This window comes from Sus scrofa, chromosome 18 (assembly GCF_054392235.1).
Source record: "Sus scrofa isolate SSC_HxYL_T2T_F1_AM1 chromosome 18, Sscrofa_HxYL_maternal_Yorkshire_Landrace_v2.0, whole genome shotgun sequence".
Classification (NCBI taxonomy): domain Eukaryota; kingdom Metazoa; phylum Chordata; class Mammalia; order Artiodactyla; family Suidae; genus Sus; species Sus scrofa.
Genome location: NC_139400.1, coordinates 27278581 through 27300628, shown reverse-complemented (window position 1 = coordinate 27300628; position 22048 = coordinate 27278581). Strand labels below are relative to the sequence as shown.

General features: G+C 40.5%; 2 protein-coding genes across 5 annotated transcripts in view; one reads left to right on the top strand and one right to left on the bottom strand.

Moving 5' to 3' along the window:
* The window catches only part of CEP41 (centrosomal protein 41), a 46334-nt gene extending 44854 nt beyond the window's left edge, over positions 1-1480 (bottom strand). The window contains exon 1 of the mRNA XM_003134674.7: positions 1356-1480. Within this exon, the coding sequence (XP_003134722.3) occupies positions 1356-1388 (33 nt within the window). The 5' untranslated portion in view covers positions 1389-1480. The remainder of the gene's footprint in view (positions 1-1355) is intronic.
* Positions 1-22048, top strand: part of LOC102162156 (uncharacterized) — a 63159-nt gene that overhangs the window by 10126 nt on the left and 30985 nt on the right. Inside the window, exons 2-4 of one of the 4 annotated variants that reach the window (XR_014833887.1) lie at positions 5272-5376; positions 6310-6440; positions 10979-11582. Coding sequence is in view for 1 of the 4 variants with exons in the window: in XM_085005453.1 (XP_084861579.1) it covers positions 2447-2581; positions 5272-5376; positions 6310-6440 (371 nt within the window). In the remaining 3 variants the exon portion in view is untranslated. Of the gene's footprint in view, positions 1-1295; positions 2582-4398; positions 4687-5271; positions 5377-6309; positions 6441-10978; positions 11583-22048 lie in introns of those variants that run through there. The other 3 variants (XM_085005453.1, XR_014833888.1, XR_014833886.1) reach the window with 3 other exon arrangements.

The following is a 22048-nucleotide window of genomic DNA, read 5'->3' as shown; positions in this document are numbered from 1 at the left end:
CAATGAGCAGTCCAAGCTGGAAACCTAAATCATCCATCACACTCTCATTTCTCAAATCATGATGACTTTATCCCCGAAATATTTCTCTCTTTTCCAGTTCCAAGGTCTTATTTGAGGTCTATATCATAATAACCACCTAACCAGTCTCCCTATCCAGTTCCGGCCTCCTCAAATCCATTTTCTACAATGAGGCTACAACCAGTGCCTAAAAAGCAAATCTGACTATGGCACTTGGCTACTTAAAATTCCTCAAAAGCTTCTCAAATTCTGACCAGCAGGCAAGATAAACACACAGCAGCCAAACCACTACTCTCCACACCTACTTCCCCCACCTCCACGGCAGACATTATAATCCATCACAGCACTCCCCTGCAGAGCCTAAACTCAAACTCATAGCTTTCAAAAATCCCAGGCATCCATCATGAGATGAACCAAGCTGCAACTTCTTGGTCTTTTACTATAAAGACCAACAACGTGGGCAAGGCTGAGAAGGCCCTTCCAGACTTTACTCCTGCCTGTCTACCGGGAACTGTCCACTCCCATGTTTCACACCTCCTTAACTTGGCTGAACCTGGTCTCTCCACCTGGGATGTTTCTTCACCCAGCTAATAACTTTCAGACCGTCTACTGGGCGCTTATCTCACTCCCTCAGTTAGGTCCTATCTTTGTGCTCTCCTAACAGCTTGTTCCCCAACCACATTGTACTCAGATTCTGTTTATAAATCCTCCTCACTAGATTCAACTTATTCAAGGACAAAAAGGCCTTGTGTTATTCTCTTTGTAGCTCCCACGACACGAGAGGAGTACAGTAATCATTTGTTGAGATGAAATAACCGCAAATGCAACAGGGCACTGGGGATGAAAACAGATAAACGGTCTTATTCGAGGAAGGCATAAAATTAATGCTCTATTTTGCGTTCCTTTGAAATGGCTTGGTCTGCTTATTCCTGCTCTTTCTGCATCCCCACAATCAGAAATGATGGCTCCTTTGATTTTATTCCTTTAGTGTTTCGGGCTTCATCCAGATGTTACTTATGTTTTGTAACTGCTACTCCTAGACTGTAAGCCCTTTGAGGGAAGGGACTGTGTGTCTTCATGGACTTCGCTCCTTTTGGAGACAAATGCCGGCGTACAGTAAGCTTGTGCGGGATGGTGGCCTGTCACCGCAGGATAACTGCCCGAGCTCCGCGTCCCCCAGGCCTGCCCCGCCTCCCTCCCCTCTCTCGACCCCTCCTCACGCCTCCGCTTCCTGCCTTCCGGGCGGCGGAAGTCGCAGGCTACTCTTCCCTGCCCACGTGGAGGCTTTTCCGGTGCGCCCGCCCCCTCCGCCTCTCCGATCCGGACCTGGCCCTCACCTCAGGATTCCCAATGTGCCTCCGGATAGACATATTTGCTCCAACCGACCACGCTCGGGGTTCTAGCCTCACCGGTAGACTCTAACCCTAGCTTCCTACCCCCACAACCCCGGCTCAGCCGCCTCCCTACAACCTTTCGTCCGATTGGCCTGCCTTCTCTGGCCAGCCAATGGAGGCCCTGTTTACTGTCTTATTGCCGGGTCAGGGGGAGACAGAGACTCCGCTCAATAGTTGCCAAGGGCAACGCGGGACGCCGGCTGCTAAGGCCTTTTGTGCTCTGGGGTGGGCCCAGTAGACTCCCGCCTGCGTTCGCGAAGAGGGGCGCTCGCGGGGGTGCGGGGGGCAGACTGCCGCCTGCGCGTGGGCGGCTGCGCAGAGCTCGAGGGGGGAGGGGCTCGAAAGGGTCGATAGGACTAGTGTTTCTAGCTGTGTGGAAGCCAAAATACCGCACTGGGCCACCCCGCTCTTTGGGTCCGTTTTAGCCAAACATATGGATACTTTCACAATAGGGGATAGATATAGGGCATGGTTTTTCAGCAGGAATGGGAATCTGTAGTTTATTATTTTCAGGTTAAGTTAATATGCAAATTATGCAAAATATGTGGAAATACAGTAATTATTGTTGCTTTAAAAGCTTTTAGCTAGCAACAGAACGGCAACCTTAATTGCAAAGCACACACATCAATGATTCATCATTCATTTAACAAATATTTAATAAGCACCTTATGAGAAAAGCTGCAGTAGGTTTTGTGGAGGATGGGAGGATGACTAAGACCCAGTTCTGTTGTCATGGAAACCATTGTGACTCCTGCCATCAGCCACCACCTGTTCTTATTGCAGATCTGAAAATTAAGTCCTAGCACCTTTAGAAAACAATCACACACACAGTTTGACTTGGCTCTAAAGTGTCCCAGCAAATCCATCAAATTATTATTTCCTTTTACATGGGGGGAACAACACAGTAACCCTTTGTCCTTTGCTCTAAGTTGTTTTTCCAGGAATGGAGACAGGTTACCCTGAGCTGTTCATATTCGCTGGCTCTTGGCTTGTGAATAATAACATACATCTGAGCTGCTTCAGGGTCTGTGCAGATGACCCATTCAACAACATGGCCTGGCATGCCCTTGTCCTCTCAAGACTCCTCAGTGGCCCACCTTATGGTCCAAATCTTGAATCCTGTTGTTGCTCAGAGCTGCTTGACCTCTAGGATCTTAAACCGGCCACAGGTGTCTCTTGCAAGTTCATACTTCCTGAGTTTTAACATCCCTGTGTTCTCTAACCCTTCAACTGCCTGAAATTCTTAGTCTCTCTCCCATCCACTGGAATAAAGAAGCATTTAGAGGCTGCAGAAAATTGGAAGGCGGGGGAGGGGTGGTGGACTTTAGAAGCTTTTACATAGCAAGCAGAGGCTTCTAGACACATTACAGCTTAGAATGTATGCTTCCCTGGTTCAGAATGACGGTGGGGTGATGATAGAGACTGTAGGTAGAATAAACTGGAGAAAGGAAAGCAGGGGAGGTAATTAGGGACTAAACTAAGATGGTGAGAAAGAGGAAAAGAGATTTAAAGATTTGGAGGTAAACTAAACAGTTGTTATATATACGACAAGAGGTAAGGGGGTGCAAGGAGTAGGAAAGCATCAAGGATGGCTATGATTTATCTAACTCGGGGACTGAATAGATGAGTGATAATGCATTAATCAAGTTGAAGAACAGTGGAGGTCAAGAAATCAAAAGAACAGAAAGTATAAGACCCAACAGCCCATTGGAGTTGGGAGCTCAACTTCCATTCATCAGTGTTGGGACTCACTTCTCTGTATGGTTGGCACCTTTGTCCCAGAGCTTTTGGGAATATAAGGTTTCTTTGCCTCAGGAGTCATTGTGGTTCAAATTTGGGCTGAATGTAAAGCAATCAGAGTTTTTATAGAAATATGGCTTCGTGGGTCCACTTGTCAGAGATGCTGACTCTGGGTCTAGGGTGGGAATTTAGGAATCTGTAATTTAGGTACATGTTCCCTGACTCCCAACCTTGATTCTGATGCACAGGGGCCAAGGGCCACCCCTTGAGAGACTGCTCTAGGTGAACCTTCGCTTTCCTTCATGTTTTGCCTCAGTGGAATCCTTGGAAAGCTTAGCTATAAATCAAAAGGCTTTTAAACATCATGAGTTTCTCTTTAGGATTTCTTTTGGGTTCTACTATAGGAAAACTGCATCAAAATTAAAGCAGGGTTCTTATCCCCAAGAAAAAAAATAGGTAAAGGGCACAAAATGATAATTCATAGAAGAAAAAGCATTTAATAAACTAATGAAGAAATGTCCAACAAATAAGGAAAGAAATACGAAACAACTAGATCCCATTTTCAACTAAAAAATAGACAAGTTTTTTTTTTCTCTTTTTCCTAATGATTCATGGAACAAGCATGCTCAAACCTTGTTAGTATAAATATAAGAAGTGAAAAATAATTTGAGAGTGGGTATCGAAGAAGCCCTCGAATCTTAATATGCTGAGAATTCTTCCTGAGGAAATAAGCAGAGAGAGGCACAAAGATTATGCCTACGGATGTTTACTGGAATCCTATTTAAAATGATGAAAAATTGAAACAACCTAATTGATCATTAGTTTAAAAATGATTAAAATAAATGGCAGCATACCCATAATGAGTAATATTATGGAACCATTAAACAGTATGTTTCGAGGAATAATTAAGGCAATGGAGAACTAACTGTTCTAATCGAGTAAATGGAGAGAGCTGGAAACAGTTTTTTATTTAATGGAATCCTGATTTGTCTGGAGAAAAATGTAGATGTCTACACACAAAAATTTTTTTGAAAAAATATTTAAAATATCAACCCTCTCTGGAGGGTTCTTTACACTTCGTACATTTTTGCACATTTTCTTCAGTGATTATGAATTAATTTTATATCTTAATAAAAAACATTCTCCCCCTAAGAAACAAAAACCCTGATTCTGACTTCAGCCTGAAAAATTGTCTCTGGTCTTTGTCTGGGCCGATTTAGAGCCAAACTGAATTCTGTATAATTCTACACTCTGAAGTGCTACAGCTCTCCTGGTCTTGGCAGTAAAAGACTCTCCAGGCACTTGAATAAGATCCTCGCAATCAGAGTCGTGATTACTAAGAGGTTCAAGCTTTGTTTGTAAGAGAAGTTCTGATTCTTTTCTTTAAAAGTTCCTACTTTCACTGATTAGTCTTATTTTTCATGAAGTTAGAAGTGCTCTTGTAAACTTCCATTTGTTGGATATCTCCTTTTTAACCCTACGTGTGTTCCAAAAAGCCTTCAGTCTTTGCAGAGTCAGTGGGAGCCCCGCATAGGTAAGTGTGGCCGGCTTAGGGGTAGGTGGTGCTTAGGTGCTCCTGGGTGTGGTCAGCACCCTCCCCACCACCTCCCCTGCCCAGCAACTAGATGGGAATTTGGGTGTCCATCAGGCTGGCCCCGTCTGAGCTAAAACCCTCTGGACCCGCCTCCATGCTGAACCCCTCCTCTGCTCCAGTCTCATGCCCGTTAGCTCTCCATTCCCTCACCCTCAGCTCTCAGCCTGGTTTCCTGCTCAGAGCCCAGCATCCTCCCCTTGGATCTGTAGCATGATGTTGCTTCTGGGATGTGGGCCTTGGCTCCCTTCTTTGGCTTCATTTACCTTCATTTCCTAAATGACATGCACTTCCAGATGATTTAGCAAAGGATTCTGCCCATCGAGTCCAGTCCTGGGTCCCTTCCCTGAACCCCCAGAAACGGAACTGCTCCAGAGGCAGTGAACCCACAGATCCACAAGCCCTAACCTGTGACAAGGTCCCTACAGTTCTGGTAACAATTTGCTGTTACCTGGTGGTGGAATATGCTTAGGAAAGCGCACACCAGCCTCTGAGTAGACGACTGACCCTTGCCTTCCTCCCGCTTAGGGCCAGGGCCGGAAGACTTCACCCAACCCTGCGGCTCCCCTCTCAGAGGAGGAATACCTACCCCCAGGATTTCTTTGGAACCGTTACAGGCTGCAATGCTTGCAGGTAAAACAAAGAAATTGGCGTCCTGGTTGCTCACCTGATGAGGTTGGCATTCCCACGCATAGGGTTCTGTAGCCGCTTTGTAGGGTGACACGAGACTCTTCCCTGTGGTAGAAAGGATACATGATGTCTCCTCCCAAGGTCTCCTTTACCACTTGTGAGCCTCAGGCTTGGGATTTGCATAGAGCAATGCTTTGCCACAGAACCAATTCCAAGAGGACTGAGAGAAGCCAACATGGGTCTGAGAGTGGCCTGCCTCGAGGAGACCACAGAGGAGGCCACAGTGTCGGGAGGAACCTGTGTCACTCTGGACACAATGAACAACAGCTGGAGTGCTTGTGCCCCACAAAAAGGCCGGGAAAAATGGCTCAAGGGTGTCATACAGTCACATTTCTCAAAATAATCTAGAAACTTGGGTTTTCATGTGAAGTCTACAGGCCACTAATTTGCAACCCCTGTGCTAGACTCTGAAAATATAATTCCTATCCTTCATGGTTTTTAAATAATCAAGATTACACCCACAGTGAAGGAAAAAAAAAACCAAACAGGAGTTCCCATCGTGGCACAGTGGAAATGAATCTGACTAGGAACCATAATGTTGCAGGCTCGATCCCTGGCCTTGCTCAGTGGGTTAAGGATCTGCTGTTGCCATGAGCTGTGGTGTAGGTCGCAGACGCAGCTCAGATCCCACGTTGCTGTGGCTGTGGTGTAGGCTAGTGGCAACAGCTCCAATTAGACCCCTAGCCTGGGAACCTCCATATGCCCCCGGTGTGGCCCTAAAAAAGGACAAAAGACAAAAAAACAAACGAACAAACAAACATTAGTGGGAGTTCTGTGTCCATTTAGGATGTAATAAGCTGTAAAGGACATCACTCACATCCTAGCAATAAGAAAACATGAATAATCTAAAAAATCATGTTTTCTTGAATCCTCCAGAGAGCTGAGATCACAAGGTGGCCAAATCACCAATTCCAAAGTTCGGCAAGCTCTACGATGGAGAGAAGAGACATGCAAACCGTTTCACATTTGGCAGAGTGCTGGAGAAAAAGTGACTGCCACGGAAGTGGGTAAGAAGAAATCAGCTAAAATTTTCACCTAATTCCTAAAGGCTGAGCATATCAGTTTAGAATTACTGGGAGCCTTTTATGTGTCCACTTGACTAGGCACAGTACCCAGATATTTGATGAAACACTATTCTGTATGTTTCTGCAAAGTTTTGTTTTTTTAAATGAAAATAACATTTAAATCAGTAGGCTTTGTATAAAACAGATTGCCCTCCAGCATGTGGGTGGGTCTTTTCCAATCAGTTGAGGATTTTAAGAGAAAAAGACTGAGGTCCCCAGAAAAATTCTGCCAGCAGACAGCTTTTAGACCTGAGTTATAGCATTGGCTCTTCCGTGGTTCTCCAACCTCCCAGACTACCCTGCAGATTTTGGACTTACCAGCCTCCATAATTTTGAGAGCCAATTCCTTAAAATAAATATTTATTTCTCTTAGATATTTAGACAGGTATATATATTTCTTCCCCCTCCTCCATGTATATATGTGCAGGAGAAACCTATGTCACTCTGGACAGAATGGACAGCTGAAGCACTTGTGCCCCACAAAAAGAGCAGGAAAAGTGGCTCGAGGGTGTCATATGGTCAGTTTCTCAAAATATGTATATACTGATTCTGTTTCTCTAGAGAACAGTAATGCAGAGCTCCAGGGGAGTTTATGTTCACCTGCAAGGTCTTCTCCACAGGTGTTCAATGGGTGCTCATAAGAAAGGTTGGGGGCAGGACAGGAGACCAGAGAGAGCCCCACTTTGGTGGTGTATGTTTGTGTGATTTGTCTGGCTGCTGTTGGGGTTAGGCGCAAACAACCACCCATGTCATCTGACCCTTCTTTATTAAAGCAAAAGAGCTTTAAGCCACTAGGGATGGGGCAGTAGACCCTCCTGCCCCCAGGGTCAGCAGGGCAAGGGTTGAAGCAAAACCTGTCTGCATATAGGGAAGGGCAGGAAATCATCCTTCTCACTTCCATGAACCCAACAGACATCTGTTGCTTTGGGAGGAAGAGTAGAAGCAAAAGCTGTTTGCTCTTGGGGCAGAGGTGGGAGGGTAGGAGAAATCATGAAAAAAACTCTTGGGTCCAAGAACCTACACCAATATAAAGCAGAGGCAGACTACCACTGGGAGGGAAACAGGTACCTCTCTCCTGCCCAAGCCCCACCAAAGATACAAGGCAGAGTTTGGCTAACATGGAGGAAGTGAGGGAAGGAGAGTCAGACCATTGAGAAGTTTCCACTCCCCAGGCCCAGATGCACAGGTCTTATCTAGACTGAAGCTGAACCAACAACAACCACCTGCCTCCACCACAGTCTAGCAACAAGCAGCAGGTAACAACAGTCTATTGCTGAGGGGCAGATAAGACTGTAAGGGAAAAATCCTCCAGTAACCCATACTCCACACTAAGTACAAGGTGGGCACTTGCTGGTGCACCAAGGATCATGATAGCAACAACTCAACTCAAGCCAGCCCAACTACTGACTAGATTAACTCACAACAATTGCCTAGCAGAAGAAGCATGACTCTTTTCAGGTGTAAATGCTGTTCACCTTAGTCTCCATTGGCTTCTACACATAACATAATATCCAGCATACAATAACAAATTATGACAATACAAAAAAAAAAAGAGAGAGAGAGAGAGAGAGAGGCTTATCATCAAGAGATAAAGCAGACAGAAACTTCTAAGTTACTATGACTAATATACTACAAGTTCAGATGGAAAAGGCAGAAAACATGTATGAACATATGGTAAACATTTGCAGAAAGATGAAACCAGAAAAGGTAAATTTGAGAAATTAAAAAAATACAATATCAAAGATGAAGAATTCTCCTAATAGAACCACCACAGCAGACCAGATAACTTGAAGATAGTACATTAGAAATTATCCAAATGAAACAGGGAGAAAAAAGTGGGAGAAGAAAGTACAAAAGAGAGAATTTTAAAGCTGTGGGACAGTATCAAGGAGAAGATAGATAATAGAGCAATAGAAATATTTAAAGATAAAATGACCAAGAATTTTCCAAAATTAATGAAATACAACAAACTACAGATCCAAGAAGTGCAGAGAATCTCAAATGGCATAAAGACAACTAAACCAAAATAAAATCAAAATAAAATCCACACACATAGGCATATGTCATTTTGTATGTGCTTTGCAGATACCTCATTTTTTATAAATTGAAGTTTTGTGGCAATCCTGCATCAAGCAAATCTGCCAGTGCAGTTTTTCCAAGAGTATTTGCTCACTTCATGTTTCTATGTCACATTTTGGTAATTCTTGCAATATTTCAAGCAAATTATATTTATGTGGAGAGCTGTGATCAGTGTTCTTTGCTGTTACTACAATTCATGAAAGTCTCAGATTATGGTTAGCATTTTTCAGCAATAAAGCATTTTAAAATTAAGATGCATATATTGTTTTTAAGACAAGATGCTATTGCACACTTAATAGACTATAGTATAATGTAAGCATAACTTTTATATGCACTTGAAAACCAAAAAATTCATGTGACTAGCTTTATTGCAGTATTAGCTTTATTGTGGTGATCTGGAATTGAACCCACAAGATCTCTGAAGTGTATCTATATGCTCATAGTCAATTTGCTGAAAACTAAAAAGATTTTTCTTTTTTTGGAAGAAAATCTCAAAGGTAGCCAGAGGAAAAAGAAAAATTACATTCAAAAGAAGAAAGATAAGTATACAGCAAACTTCTTGTCAATAACTGTACAAAACAGAAGACAGTGGGAAGACATTTTTTTAAGTATAGAAAGGAAAAGTCAACCTAGAATTCTGTACTTATTGTAAATGTGTTTAAAATGAAGATGATAGAGACTTTTTCAGGCAAACAAATACTGAAAGAATTCATTGCTAGTAAACGTGAATTACACAAAATGTTGAAGTTTTTCAACAGAAAGAGAATGATACTAGTGGAAATTTGGACATACACAAATGAAGAGTAATGGAAATGATAAATGATAAAATGAGGGTAAATAGAAAAGATATCTCCCCCTTTTTTAGGGCCACACCTGTGGTATATGAAAGTTCCCAGGCTAGGGGTTGAATCGGAGCTGCATCTGCAACCTACTCAGCAACTTGCCCAACACCAGATCCTTAACCCACTGAGCAAGGTCAGGGATCAAACCCGCATCCTATGGATACTATGTCGGGTTCTTAACCTGCTGAGCCACAGTGGGGACTCTGAAGATATTTCCCTTTTTATATTTATTCTCTTTAAAGGAAAATTTACTAAGTACAAACAGTAGCAGTGTATTATGGGAATTATAATCTGTAGAATTAAAAAGTATGACAATAGCACAAAGATTAGGAGAGAAAATCGAGGTGGCACTGTCATGGAGGTCTTAAACTAAACTTGGGGTGGTTTGTTATTTCAAGGTAGACTATATGAAGTTTAGGATATATATTGTAAACCTTAGAGCAACCACTTAAGAAAAGTCAGAAATAGGAGTTCCTGTCGTGGCTCAGTGGTTAATGAACCCGACTAGTATCCGTAAGGACACAGATCCGTTCCCTGGCCTTGCTCAGTGGGTTAAGGATCTGGCATTGCCGAGAGCTGTGGTTAGGTCGCAGATGCGGCTTGGATCCTGCGTTGCTGTGGCTGTGATGTAAGCTGGCAGCTACAGCTCCAATTTGGCCCCTAGCCTGGGAACCTCCATATGCCACCAGTGTGGCCCTTAAAAAAAAAGAAAAGTCATAAATGTCAAGCCAATAATGGAGATATAACAGGTTAATAAAAATACTATTACTCCAAAGAAGGCAGAAAAAAAGAATAAGGAATAAATGAGAAAATAGGATATGAATAGCAAGATGTTAAGTTTCAACCCAACGATACCAATAGTTAAAACAAATAAAAATGGTCTGAACCAGGAGTCAGTAAACTATGACCCTCAGCTCAAATCTAGCCTGCTAACTGTCTTTGTAAAATAAGTTTCATTGGGACACAGTCACGGCTGTTAATTCATGCATTGTCTATGGCTGCTTTCTCACGACAATGTCAGATTCAAACATTTACAACAGAGACTAGATGACTTGCAAACCTAAAATACTTATTCTCCAGCTTTTTACAGAAAACATTTACCAACTCTTATTATAAACGCCCCAAATAAAAGATAAAAGTTGCTGTTTTGGTTTAAAAGAACAACTATTTGTTATGTACAAGAAATATACTTTAAATACAAAAATACTCATTGGTTAAAAGTAAATGGATAGAAGAAATCGTACCATGTAAACACAAATCAAAGGGAAGCTGAACTAGGGAAAGGAAAGTCTGTTCAACAAACGGTACTGTGAAAACTGGATGTTCTCATACAAAAGAATAAAGTTGAACCTTACACTACATACAAAAATGAACTCAAAATGGATCAAAGATGTAAATGCAAGAATTAAAACTATAAAACTCAGAAGAAAACATAGGGATAAATTTTTTAACATTACAACTGGCAATGATTTCTTAAGTAGGACATCAGGAGCTCAGACAATAAAAGAAAAAAAATAATACGTTGATTTTCATCAAAATTAAAACATTTGTGCTTTGAAGGACACTATGAAGAGAATGAGAAGATAATCTACAGAAATGAAGAAAATATTTGCAAATTATACTTCTGATGAGGGATTAATATATAGAATACACAAAGAACTCAAAACTTAACAACAGCCTCAACAAAAGAAACAACCCCGTTAAAAAAGGGTGAAGACTTGAACAGACATTTTTGCAAAGAAGATATACAAATGGCCAATAAACACATGAAAAAATGTTTAATGTCATTAGTCATTAGAGAAAAGCAAGTCAAAATTAAAATGAAGTACTTCTGCATAACCAGTAGATGGCTATTCTTTTTTTTAAAAAATGGAAAACAATTAATCTTTGACAAGGGAGGCAAGAACATAAAATGGGCAAAAGAAAGTCTATTCAGCAAGCATTGCTGGGAAACCCGGACAGCTGCATGCAAAGCAAAGAAACTAGAACACACCCTCACACCATGCACAAAAATAAACTCAAAATGGCTGAAAGACTTAAATATACGACAGGACACCATCAAACTCCTAGAAGAAAACATAGGCAAAACACTCTCTGACATCAACATCATGAATATTTTCTCAGGTCAGTCTCCCAAAGCAATAGAAATAAGAGCAAAAATAAACCCATGGGACCTCATCAAACTGACAAGCTTTTGCACAGCAAGGGAAACCAAAAAGAAAACAAAAAGACAACTTTCAGAATGGGTGAAAATAGTTTCAAATGATGCAACTGACAAGGGCTTAATCTCTAGAATATATAAACAACTTATACAACCCAACAGCAAAAAAGCCAATCACCCAATGGAAAAATGGACAAAAGACCTGAATAGACTGTTCTCCAAAGAAGATATACAGATCTCTAAGAAACACATGAAAAAATGTTCAGCATCGCTGATTATAAGAGAAATGCAAATCAAAACTACCATGAGATACCACCTCACACCAGTCAGAATGGCCATCATTAATAAATCCACAAATAACAGGTGCTGGAGGGGTTGTGGAGAAAAGGGAACCCTCCTGCACTGTTGGTGGGAATGTAAACTGGTACAGCCACTATGGAGAACAGTTTGGAGATACCTTAGAAATCTATACATAGAACTTCCATATGACCCTGCAGTCCCACTCTTGGGCATCTATCCGGACAAAGCTCTACTTAAAAGAGACACATGCACCCACATGTTCATTGCAGCACTATTCACAATAGCCAGGACATGGAAACAACCCAAATGTCCATCAACAGATGATTGGATTCGGAAGATGTGGTATATACACACGATGGAATACTACTCAGCCATAAAAAAGGATGACATCATGCCATTTGCAGCAACATGGATGGAACTAGAGAATCTCATACTGAGTGAATTGAGCCAGAAAGACAAAGACAAATACCATATGACATCACATAACTGGAATCTAATATCCAGTACAAATGAACATCTCCTCAGAAAAGAAAATCAATCATGGACTTGGAGAAGAGACTTGTGGTTGCCTGATGGGAGGGGGAGGGAGTGGGAGGGATCGGGAGCTTGGGCTTATCAGTCACAACGTAGAATAGATTTACAAGGAGATCCCGCTGAATAGCATTGAGAACTATGTCTAGATACTCATGTTGCAACAGAAGAAATGGTGGGGGAAAAACTGTAATTGTAATGTATACATGTAAGGATAACCTGACCCCCTTGCTGTACAGTGGGAAAATAAAATTAAAAAAAAAAAAAAAGAAACAACCCAGTTAAAAAAGGGTGAAGACTTGAACAGACATTTTTGCAAAGAAGATATACAAATGGCCAATAAACACATGAAAAAATGTTTAATGTCATTAGTCATTAGAGAAAAGCAAGTCAAAATTAAAATGAAGTACTTCTGCATAACCAGTAGATGGCTATTCTTTTTTTTAAAAAATGGAAAACAATTAATCTTTGACAAGGGAGGCAAGAACATAAAATGGGCAAAAGAAAGTCTATTCAGCAAGCATTGCTGGGAAACCCGGACAGCTGCATGCAAAGCAAAGAAACTAGAACACACCCTCACACCATGCACAAAAATAAACTCAAAATGGCTGAAAGACTTAAATATACGACAGGACACCATCAAACTCCTAGAAGAAAACATAGGCAAAACACTCTCTGACATCAACATCATGAATATTTTCTCAGGTCAGTCTCCCAAAGCAATAGAAATAAGAGCAAAAATAAACCCATGGGACCTCATCAAACTGACAAGCTTTTGCACAGCAAGGGAAACCAAAAAGAAAACAAAAAGACAACTTTCAGAATGGGTGAAAATAGTTTCAAATGATGCAACTGACAAGGGCTTAATCTCTAGAATATATAAACAACTTATACAACCCAACAGCAAAAAAGCCAATCACCCAATGGAAAAATGGACAAAAGACCTGAATAGACTGTTCTCCAAAGAAGATATACAGATCTCTAAGAAACACATGAAAAAATGTTCAGCATCGCTGATTATAAGAGAAATGCAAATCAAAACTACCATGAGATACCACCTCACACCAGTCAGAATGGCCATCATTAATAAATCCACAAATAACAGGTGCTGGAGGGGTTGTGGAGAAAAGGGAACCCTCCTGCACTGTTGGTGGGAATGTAAACTGGTACAGCCACTATGGAGAACAGTTTGGAGATACCTTAGAAATCTATACATAGAACTTCCATATGACCCTGCAGTCCCACTCTTGGGCATCTATCCGGACAAAGCTCTACTTAAAAGAGACACATGCACCCACATGTTCATTGCAGCACTATTCACAATAGCCAGGACATGGAAACAACCCAAATGTCCATCAACAGATGATTGGATTCGGAAGATGTGGTATATACACACGATGGAATACTACTCAGCCATAAAAAAGGATGACATCATGCCATTTGCAGCAACATGGATGGAACTAGAGAATCTCATACTGAGTGAAATGAGCCAGAAAGACAAAGACAAATACCATATGATATCACTTACAACTGGAATCTAATATCCAGCACAAATGAACATCTCCTCAGAAAATCAATCATGGACTTGGAGAAAAGACTTGTGGCTGCCTGATGGGAGAGGGAGGGAGTGGGAGGGATCGGGAGCTTGGGCTTATCAGACACAACTTAGAATAGATTTACAAGGAGATCCTGCTGAGTAGCATTGAGAACTATGTCTAGATACTCATGTTGCAACAGAAGAAAGGGTGGGGGAAAAAATGTAATTGTAATGTATACATGTAAGGATAACTTGATCCCCTTGCTGTACAGAGGGAAAAAAAAAAATGGAAAACAAGGGTTGGTGAGGATGTGACTGGCCATCAACTGATGAATGGGTAAACAAAATATGGTATATACATACTAAAAAATGTTTCAAATGTTAAACTTCTGTTATATATATATCTTACCACAATAAAACAAAACAAAACAAAAGAATAGTTGGACGAGGTATATTAATTTTAGACAAAGTAGACTTTGGAACCCTTCAGTGATTTTTTTTTCTTTTTTTCCTTTTTTAGGGCCGCACCCTCGACATATGGAAGTTCCCAGGCTAGGGGTCAAATCGGAGCTGCAACTGCCAGCCTACTTCACAGCCACAGCAATGCAGGATCCGAGCTGTGTTTGTGACTTACACCTCAGCTCAGGACAGCGCCGGATCTTTAACCCACTGAGCAAGGCCAGGGATCAAATTTGTGTCCTCATGGTTTCTGGCTGGGTTTGTTACTGCTGAGCTGAACTCCCGCTTCAGTGATTTTGCATAGTCTTATGATCAAATCCACATTCTCTAGGTGTCATGTAAGACCTCTGAAATTCTGTCCTCTGCCTACCACTTCAGCCCAACACCTTACCTTAGAGAATGGCTTCAAGTGTGTCATGTTGTCTCTGGTACCTGAATCTTTGTGTCTGCTATTCTTTCTGTTTGGAAAATCTTTTTTTCATGCTTCACTCTCCTTTTAGGATAAAGATGGAAATCACCTCTTTCTGGCAGCCTTTCCTGACAAACTCCTACCCCTATCCCAGACTTCAGGAGGTGCTTTTCCAAATGGCTGCCATGGCACCCTGTATCTGTCATTCTGTTCTGTGATGGGTGATTTCCCTGCCTTCTTCTCTACCTTATCAGTTCCTTGAAGAGAGGGATAGCACATCTTGTTCTTTATATTCCTTATGCCTGATACGGTGCCTGGCATATGGTGGGCACACAATGAATATTTTTCAAATGAATAAAATTCTGTGTCAGTGCTCATGAAGGTACACGGTAAGTCCCCCCTTTATCACACCTGTCATTTTCAACCTTTTTTCCTGCTGTCTAGTGTATCAGTACATAGGGCACAATCATAAAATTACCCTTTAAACTGGTAAATAATATTAGCCTTTGATTATTAAACTAGTGAAATCCATACACAATGTATGTGAATAAATGTCTGCAAATGTCCTCCTAAGAAACAGGATGTAGCAGCGTCTGGAAATTTAATCAAGGCATGATGGAATGTGGAGCAAAGCTGTAACCTAATCAATGGCCTTAACAGCTGAAGAAGGAATATGTGAGCAGAAGGGGGGTGGTCTGTAGGGAGTGCTGAAAAGTGGAGCCAAGGAACAAACATTTGTCATTATGTCTCCAGCCCTGTCAAGGGAAAGAGTTGTTTTTTGACCATTTGACACAAATACGCAGTCCACACTATATCCCTATGGATGCCACAGAGCTCATCCAATTCCCTCCTTTTGTTCTGATTTCGTGCTCACAAACAACCTCTTGATTATAATTTGGCTTTCTATGTAGATTTTCCAACAGGAGAGAATGCGCTGACCAGTCAGCATGAACATCTGGTCGCTTTGGCAAGGAGCGTCCTCTTTGTATATGAACACATTGGTGTTCTGGTTTATACATCAGTCAGTTCACACTCCCTGGGGGCTGCGGAGGTGCTCATTCTCCCAGCTCTTGCTGAGGCTGCCAGTGAGGTTCCGTTCCCCTTCGTTTGCACCCCCATTCAGCATGGGCTGAGGCCAAAGTCTCACAGGTTAGCCTCAGCCCCTTCAGATTCCAGCCCATCTTGCATCAGACTTATACCTTCCTCATAGAGAAAGAGGTCTTTGGGACCCACAATCCATGCTGCTACTCAGGATTCCTCAGGACTTCCCCTCCTCTTCAAAAATCTGGCCTCTAATTTATGGTTACAAAAGGGGAAGGGTGTGGGGAGGGACGGATTGGGGATTTGGGATCGGCAAATGCACACTTTTGTATATAGAATAGGTGGTCCATGGGCACCTGCTACACAGCACAGGGAACTCTACTCAATGTTCTGTGATAACCTATATGGGAAAGGATATGTGTATACATATGGCTGAATCACTTTGCTGTATAGCAGAAATTGACACAGCATTGTATATCAACTATGCTTTAATAATTTTTTTAATCCAGGAAAAAAAATCTTGAAAATTTGTGATTAAATAGGAGGAACTAAGCATTTGTCCTTCCTTTCCAGTAGTCCAGTAGGAACTATATTTCATGGTAAACAAATAACCCTAGCTAATGAGGGAAAGTGCTACCAGGAGAATAGCAGCAACTAAATGTAGAAGTAAAAGAATAGCTGGGAAACTGTAATGAAAATACGGAGTCAGGCAGGGTGTTTCCATTGGAGTTAAAAGACTGGTGAATGGTTGTTGGAGAGCTGATGTTTGTATAGAGCCAAAAGACACACAACAGAGATTTCCTGTGGCAAGGTGAAAAAACTGTACAGCAAAGGGCTCGGACTGTCATCACTTGCATATCCTGGGATCAGTCTTAGTATTCCTACAGACGGTCAACCAGGTAGTATGTGTCCTCTGATGTGACTCAATATGAAATGTACGGTATAACCCGTGATACATTCTAGTCAAATATATTTAACTTGAATACAGAGTCTGGATATAATTTTTATTTTATATGAAAAACAGGAGATGGAGGAACAAGCTGAACAATATCATGAGGAAGCAACCAGACAAGGAAGTTTTATAAGACAACCAACCTGGCCTCTTCAACAGTCAGTGTCGTGGTAGAGGGACTGTGCTATGTTCAAAGAGATTTAAGGGACATCAAAACAAGATGCAATATATGGTCCTGGATTGTACACTGATTTGGGCAAATGAGCTGTCAAGAACATTTTTGAGACAAGTGGGGAAATTTGAATATGGATTGAATGTTAGATGAAATGGAACTTAGAGAAATAGCAAGGTGACGGAAAAAAGTTTCAGAGGGTATATTTAGTAATATGTCATTTTGGTTAAAATATTATATATAAGCATAGAGAAAGATCCCGAAGGATACTAATGTGGATATTGGTAGTACCATGTTTTTTAAAATTGAGATATAATTACTATACTACAAAATTCATCCTTTTAGAGTATGTAATTCAGATTTTACTGTATTTACAAGGTAGTGCTACTATCACCAAAACATTTCCATCCCTCCCAAAGAAGCTCTGTGCCCATTAGTAATAATTTCCCATATCCCTCTTTCCTCACCTCTGGCAAGCAGTAATCTACTTCATGTCTTTATGGATTACTTATTAGGAATATTGCACATACATGGAATCATACAGTATGTGGCCTTTTATGTATGGGTTCATTCACTTAGCATGTTTTCAAAGTTCATTAACACTATAACATGTATTAATACTTCATTCTCTTTATGGCTGAAAAGTATTCTACTGTATGGATATACCACATTGCGTTTATCCATTCATCAGTTAATACACATGTGAGTTGTTTTTACCTTTTGGCTGTTATGGATAATGCTGCTATGAACATTCGTGTACAAATTTCTGTGTAGAATATGTTGTCACTTCTTTTGGATATAACCCTAGGAGCAGAGTTATTGGTCACATGGTAACTTTACCTTTTTTGAGGAAATGCAGAACTGTTTTCCAAAGGGGCTGTACCATTTTACATTCCCACTAGCAATGTATGAGAGTCCCAATTTCTCCATATCCTTGTCAACACTTGTTATTGTCCTTTTTTAAAAATTAGAGCCATCTTACTATGTATGAAGTGTCCTCTCATTGTGATTTTGATTTCCCTGATGGCCAGTGATGTTGAGCATCTTTTCATGTGTTTATTGGCCATTTGTATATCTGCTTTGTAGAAATGTCTATTCATGTTCTTCGCCAATTTAAAAATTAGGTTATTTGTCTCTCTATTGCTGAGCTCTAAGATTTCGTTTATATATCATGGATACTACACCCTTATCACACATATGATGTACACATATTTTCTTCCATTCCATGGATTTTTTTTTTTTTTGTCTTTTTGCCATTTCTTGGGCCACACCCTCAGCATAAGGAGTTTCCCAGGCTAGGGGTCCAATCGGAACTACAGCTGCTGGCCTACACACAGCCACAGCAACACGGGATCTGAGCTGCATCTGTGACCTACACCACAGCTCACGGCAACGCCGGATCCTCAACCCACTGAGCAAGGGCAGGGATCGAACCTGCAACCTCATGATTCCTAGTCAGATTCGTTAACCACTGCGCCACGACAGGAACTTCATTTTTTTTTCTTGCTTAGTTGCCCTGGCTAGAACCTCCTATATCATGTTGATTAAGTGTCAAGAGCAGACACTCTTGTCTCGTTCCTGATCTTAAGAAGAAAAGCTTGATGTCAGCTCTGTGTTTTTATGGATGCCCTTTATCAGATTGGGGAAGTTTCTGTCAGTTTATAGTTTATTGAGTGTTTTTAATCATGAAAGGGTGTTGACATTGATCAAATGCTTGTTCTGGTTTCTATTGAGATGATCCTATGGTATCATGCTTCGCTCTATTTAAATAATGATTTTCATATGTTGAAGCAAACTTACATCCTGTTATAGTATATAATCCTTACATGTTGCTAGATTCAGTTTTCAGGTATTTTATTGAGGACTTTTGTGTCTAAATTCTTAAAGGATATTGGGCCTTTAGTTTTCTTTTCTTGTAATACTTTTGTCTGATTTTGGTATCAGAGTAATAATAGCTGCATAGAATGAGCTGAGAGGTGTTCCTTCCTCTTCTATTCTTTGGCAACATTTTGCGAAGGATTGATGTTAATTCTTCCTTAAACATTTGGTAGAATTCCCTGGAGAAGTCATGTGGTTCTGGGCTCTTCTTTGTAGGAAATTTTTGGTTATCAATTCAATCTGTTATAGGTCTATTCAAAATTTCTATTTCTTTTTGATTCAGTTTTGATAGTTTGTGCCTTTCTAGGAATTTGCGCATCTTACCTAGGCTACCTAATTTATTGGCATAAAATTATTCATAGAATTTCCTTATAATCATTTTTATTTCTATGAGGTCATTAGTATTATTCATCTTACTTATTTTTTCTTTTTAGGGCTGCACCTGCGGCATATGAAAGTTCCCAAGCTAGGGGTTGAATAAGAGCTGCAGCTGCCAGCCTATGCCATAGCCACAGCAATGCCAGATCCGAGCCACGACTGCAAGCCACACTGCAGCTCATGACAATGCCAGGTCCTTACCCACTGAGCGACGCCGGGATGGAACCTGTGTCCTCATGGATACTAGTCAGGTTCATTACTGCTGAGCCACAGCAGGAACTCCTCATCTTACATTCTTTTTTTTTTTTTTGCTTTTTAGGGCTGCACTTGTGGCATATGCAGGTTCTCAGGCTAGGAGTTGAATCAGAGCTATAGCTGCTGGCCTACGCAATAGCCATAGCAAAACAGGATCTGAGCTGCGTCTGCAACCTACACTACAGCTCACAGCAACACCGGATCCTTAACCCACTGAGCAAGGCCAGGGATGGACCTGTGTCCTCATGGATGCTAGTCATATTCGTTAACCACTGAGCCATGACAGGAACTCCAAGTTCTTGATTTAAGTAACTTGAGTCTTCCATCTCTACTTTCTTGGTCAGTCTAGCTAACATTTTGTCAATTTTGCAGATGTTTTTTGAAGAACCAACTTTGGTTTCATTGAATATTGTTTGTTTTTCTATCTCTGTTTCACTTATTTCAGCTCTAATAATTACTCTATTATTTCTATTTTTCTCTTTGCTTTGGGTTTGGATTGCTCTCCTCTGCTAGTTTCTTAAAATGGGAGGTTAGATTATTGACATGAAAACTTTCTTTTTTTTTCTTTTTTTATAAATTACTTAATGAATTTTATTACATTTATAGGTTTACAACAATCATCATAACCAAATTTTATAGCATTTCCATCCCAAACCCTCAGTGCATTCTCCCACCCCCCATCCTGTCTCATTTGGAAAACATAAGTTTTTCAAAGTCTGTGAGTCAGTATCTGTTCTGCAAAGAAGTTCATTGTGTGCTTTTTTTCAGATTCCACATGTCAGTGATAGCATATGATGTTGGTGTCTCATTGTCTGAGTGACTTCACTTAGCATGATAATTTGTAAGTCCATCCATGTTGCTAAAAATGCCGGTATTTCGTTCCTTTTAATGGCTGAGTCATATTCCATTGTGTATATGTACCACATCTTCTTGATCCACTCCTCTGTTGATGGACATTGAGGTTTCCATGTCTTGGCTATTGCATATAGTGCTGCAATGAACATTGGAGTACATGTGTCTTTTCAAGTCATAGTTTTCTCTGGAAAAATGCCCAGGAGTGGGATTGCTGGATCAAATGGTAGTTCTATTTTTAGTTTTCTGCGGAACCTCCATACTGTTTTCCACAGTGGTTGCACCAATTTACAGTTCCACCAACAGTGTACTAGGGTTCCTTTTTTTCCACACCCTCCCCAGCACTTTTTGTTTGTAGACTTTTTGATGATGGCCATTCTGGCTGGTGTAAAGTGATACCTCATAGCGGTTTTGATTTGCATTTCTCTAATAATGAGTGATGTTGAACATCTTTTCATGTGTTTTTTTTTTTTTTTTGCCATCTCTATGGCCTAAGTTTTCCTCTAAGAGTTTTTATAGTATCTCGTCTTATATCTAGGTCTTTAATCCATTTTGAGTTTATTTTTATGCATGGTGTTAGGGAGTGTTCTAATTTCATTCTTTTACATGTGGCTGTCCAGTTTTCCCAGCACCACTTATTGAACAAGCTGTCTTTTCTCCATTGTGTATTCTTGCCTCCTTTGTCATAGATTGGTTGACTGTAGGTGGACATGAAAACTTTCTTCATTTTAAATACATGTATGGTAATTTACAATCATAAATTTGCATACATGCTCCCTGCACCCCAAAAGGATTTGTGTGCTGTGTTTTCATTTTCATTCATATCAAAGTGCAGTTGACCCTTGGACAACACAAGTTTCAACTGCATAGACCCATTTATATATGGATTTTTTCAATAAATATGTTCTATAGTACTATTCAATCTGTAGTTTGTTGAATCCATGGATGTGGAACTGAGTTTATAAAGGGTTGATTGTAAAGTAATGCACAGATTTTTGACTACATAGAGGGTCAATGCTTCTAAACCCTGTGTTGTTCAGATGTCAGCTGTGTATTCTGATTTACCTTATGACATTTCTTTGACCTGGTGGTTATTTAGGGATGTGTTGTTTAATTTCCAAATATTTGTGAATTCCCCCAAATTTCCTTCTGTTAAGTGATTTCTAATTTCAGTTTGTTTTGGTCAGGAAAGATACTTTGTATGATTTCAGTCTTTTTAACTTTACTAAGACTTGTTTTATGGTCTAACATATGATATGGTCTGTCCTGGAGAAGGTTCCATGTGCACTTGAGAAGGTTGTATAGTCTAAGGTTGTTGGCTCGAGTGTTCTATAGATGTCTGTTAGAACTAGTTGGTTTATAGTGTTGTTTAAGTCTTTTATTTCCTTGCTGATCCATCTAATTGTTTAACAGGTTATTGAAAGTGGGTTATTGAAATATCTAGGTTTTGTTGAATTGTTGATGTTCCAGAGGTCTCTGAGATTCTTTTCCTCTTTCATCATTCTTTTTTCTTTCTGCTCCTCAGACTGGAAAAGCTCTCAACTGAACTATTTTTTTTTAACATATTTATTTACCATTTCTATTTCTTATGTGAATTGTCCCTTCTTATTCTTGGTCACATTTTTTTTTTTTTTTTTTTTTTTTGTCTTTTTGCCTTTTCTAGGGCCACTCCTGTGGCATGTGGAGGTTCCCAGGCTAGGGGTCG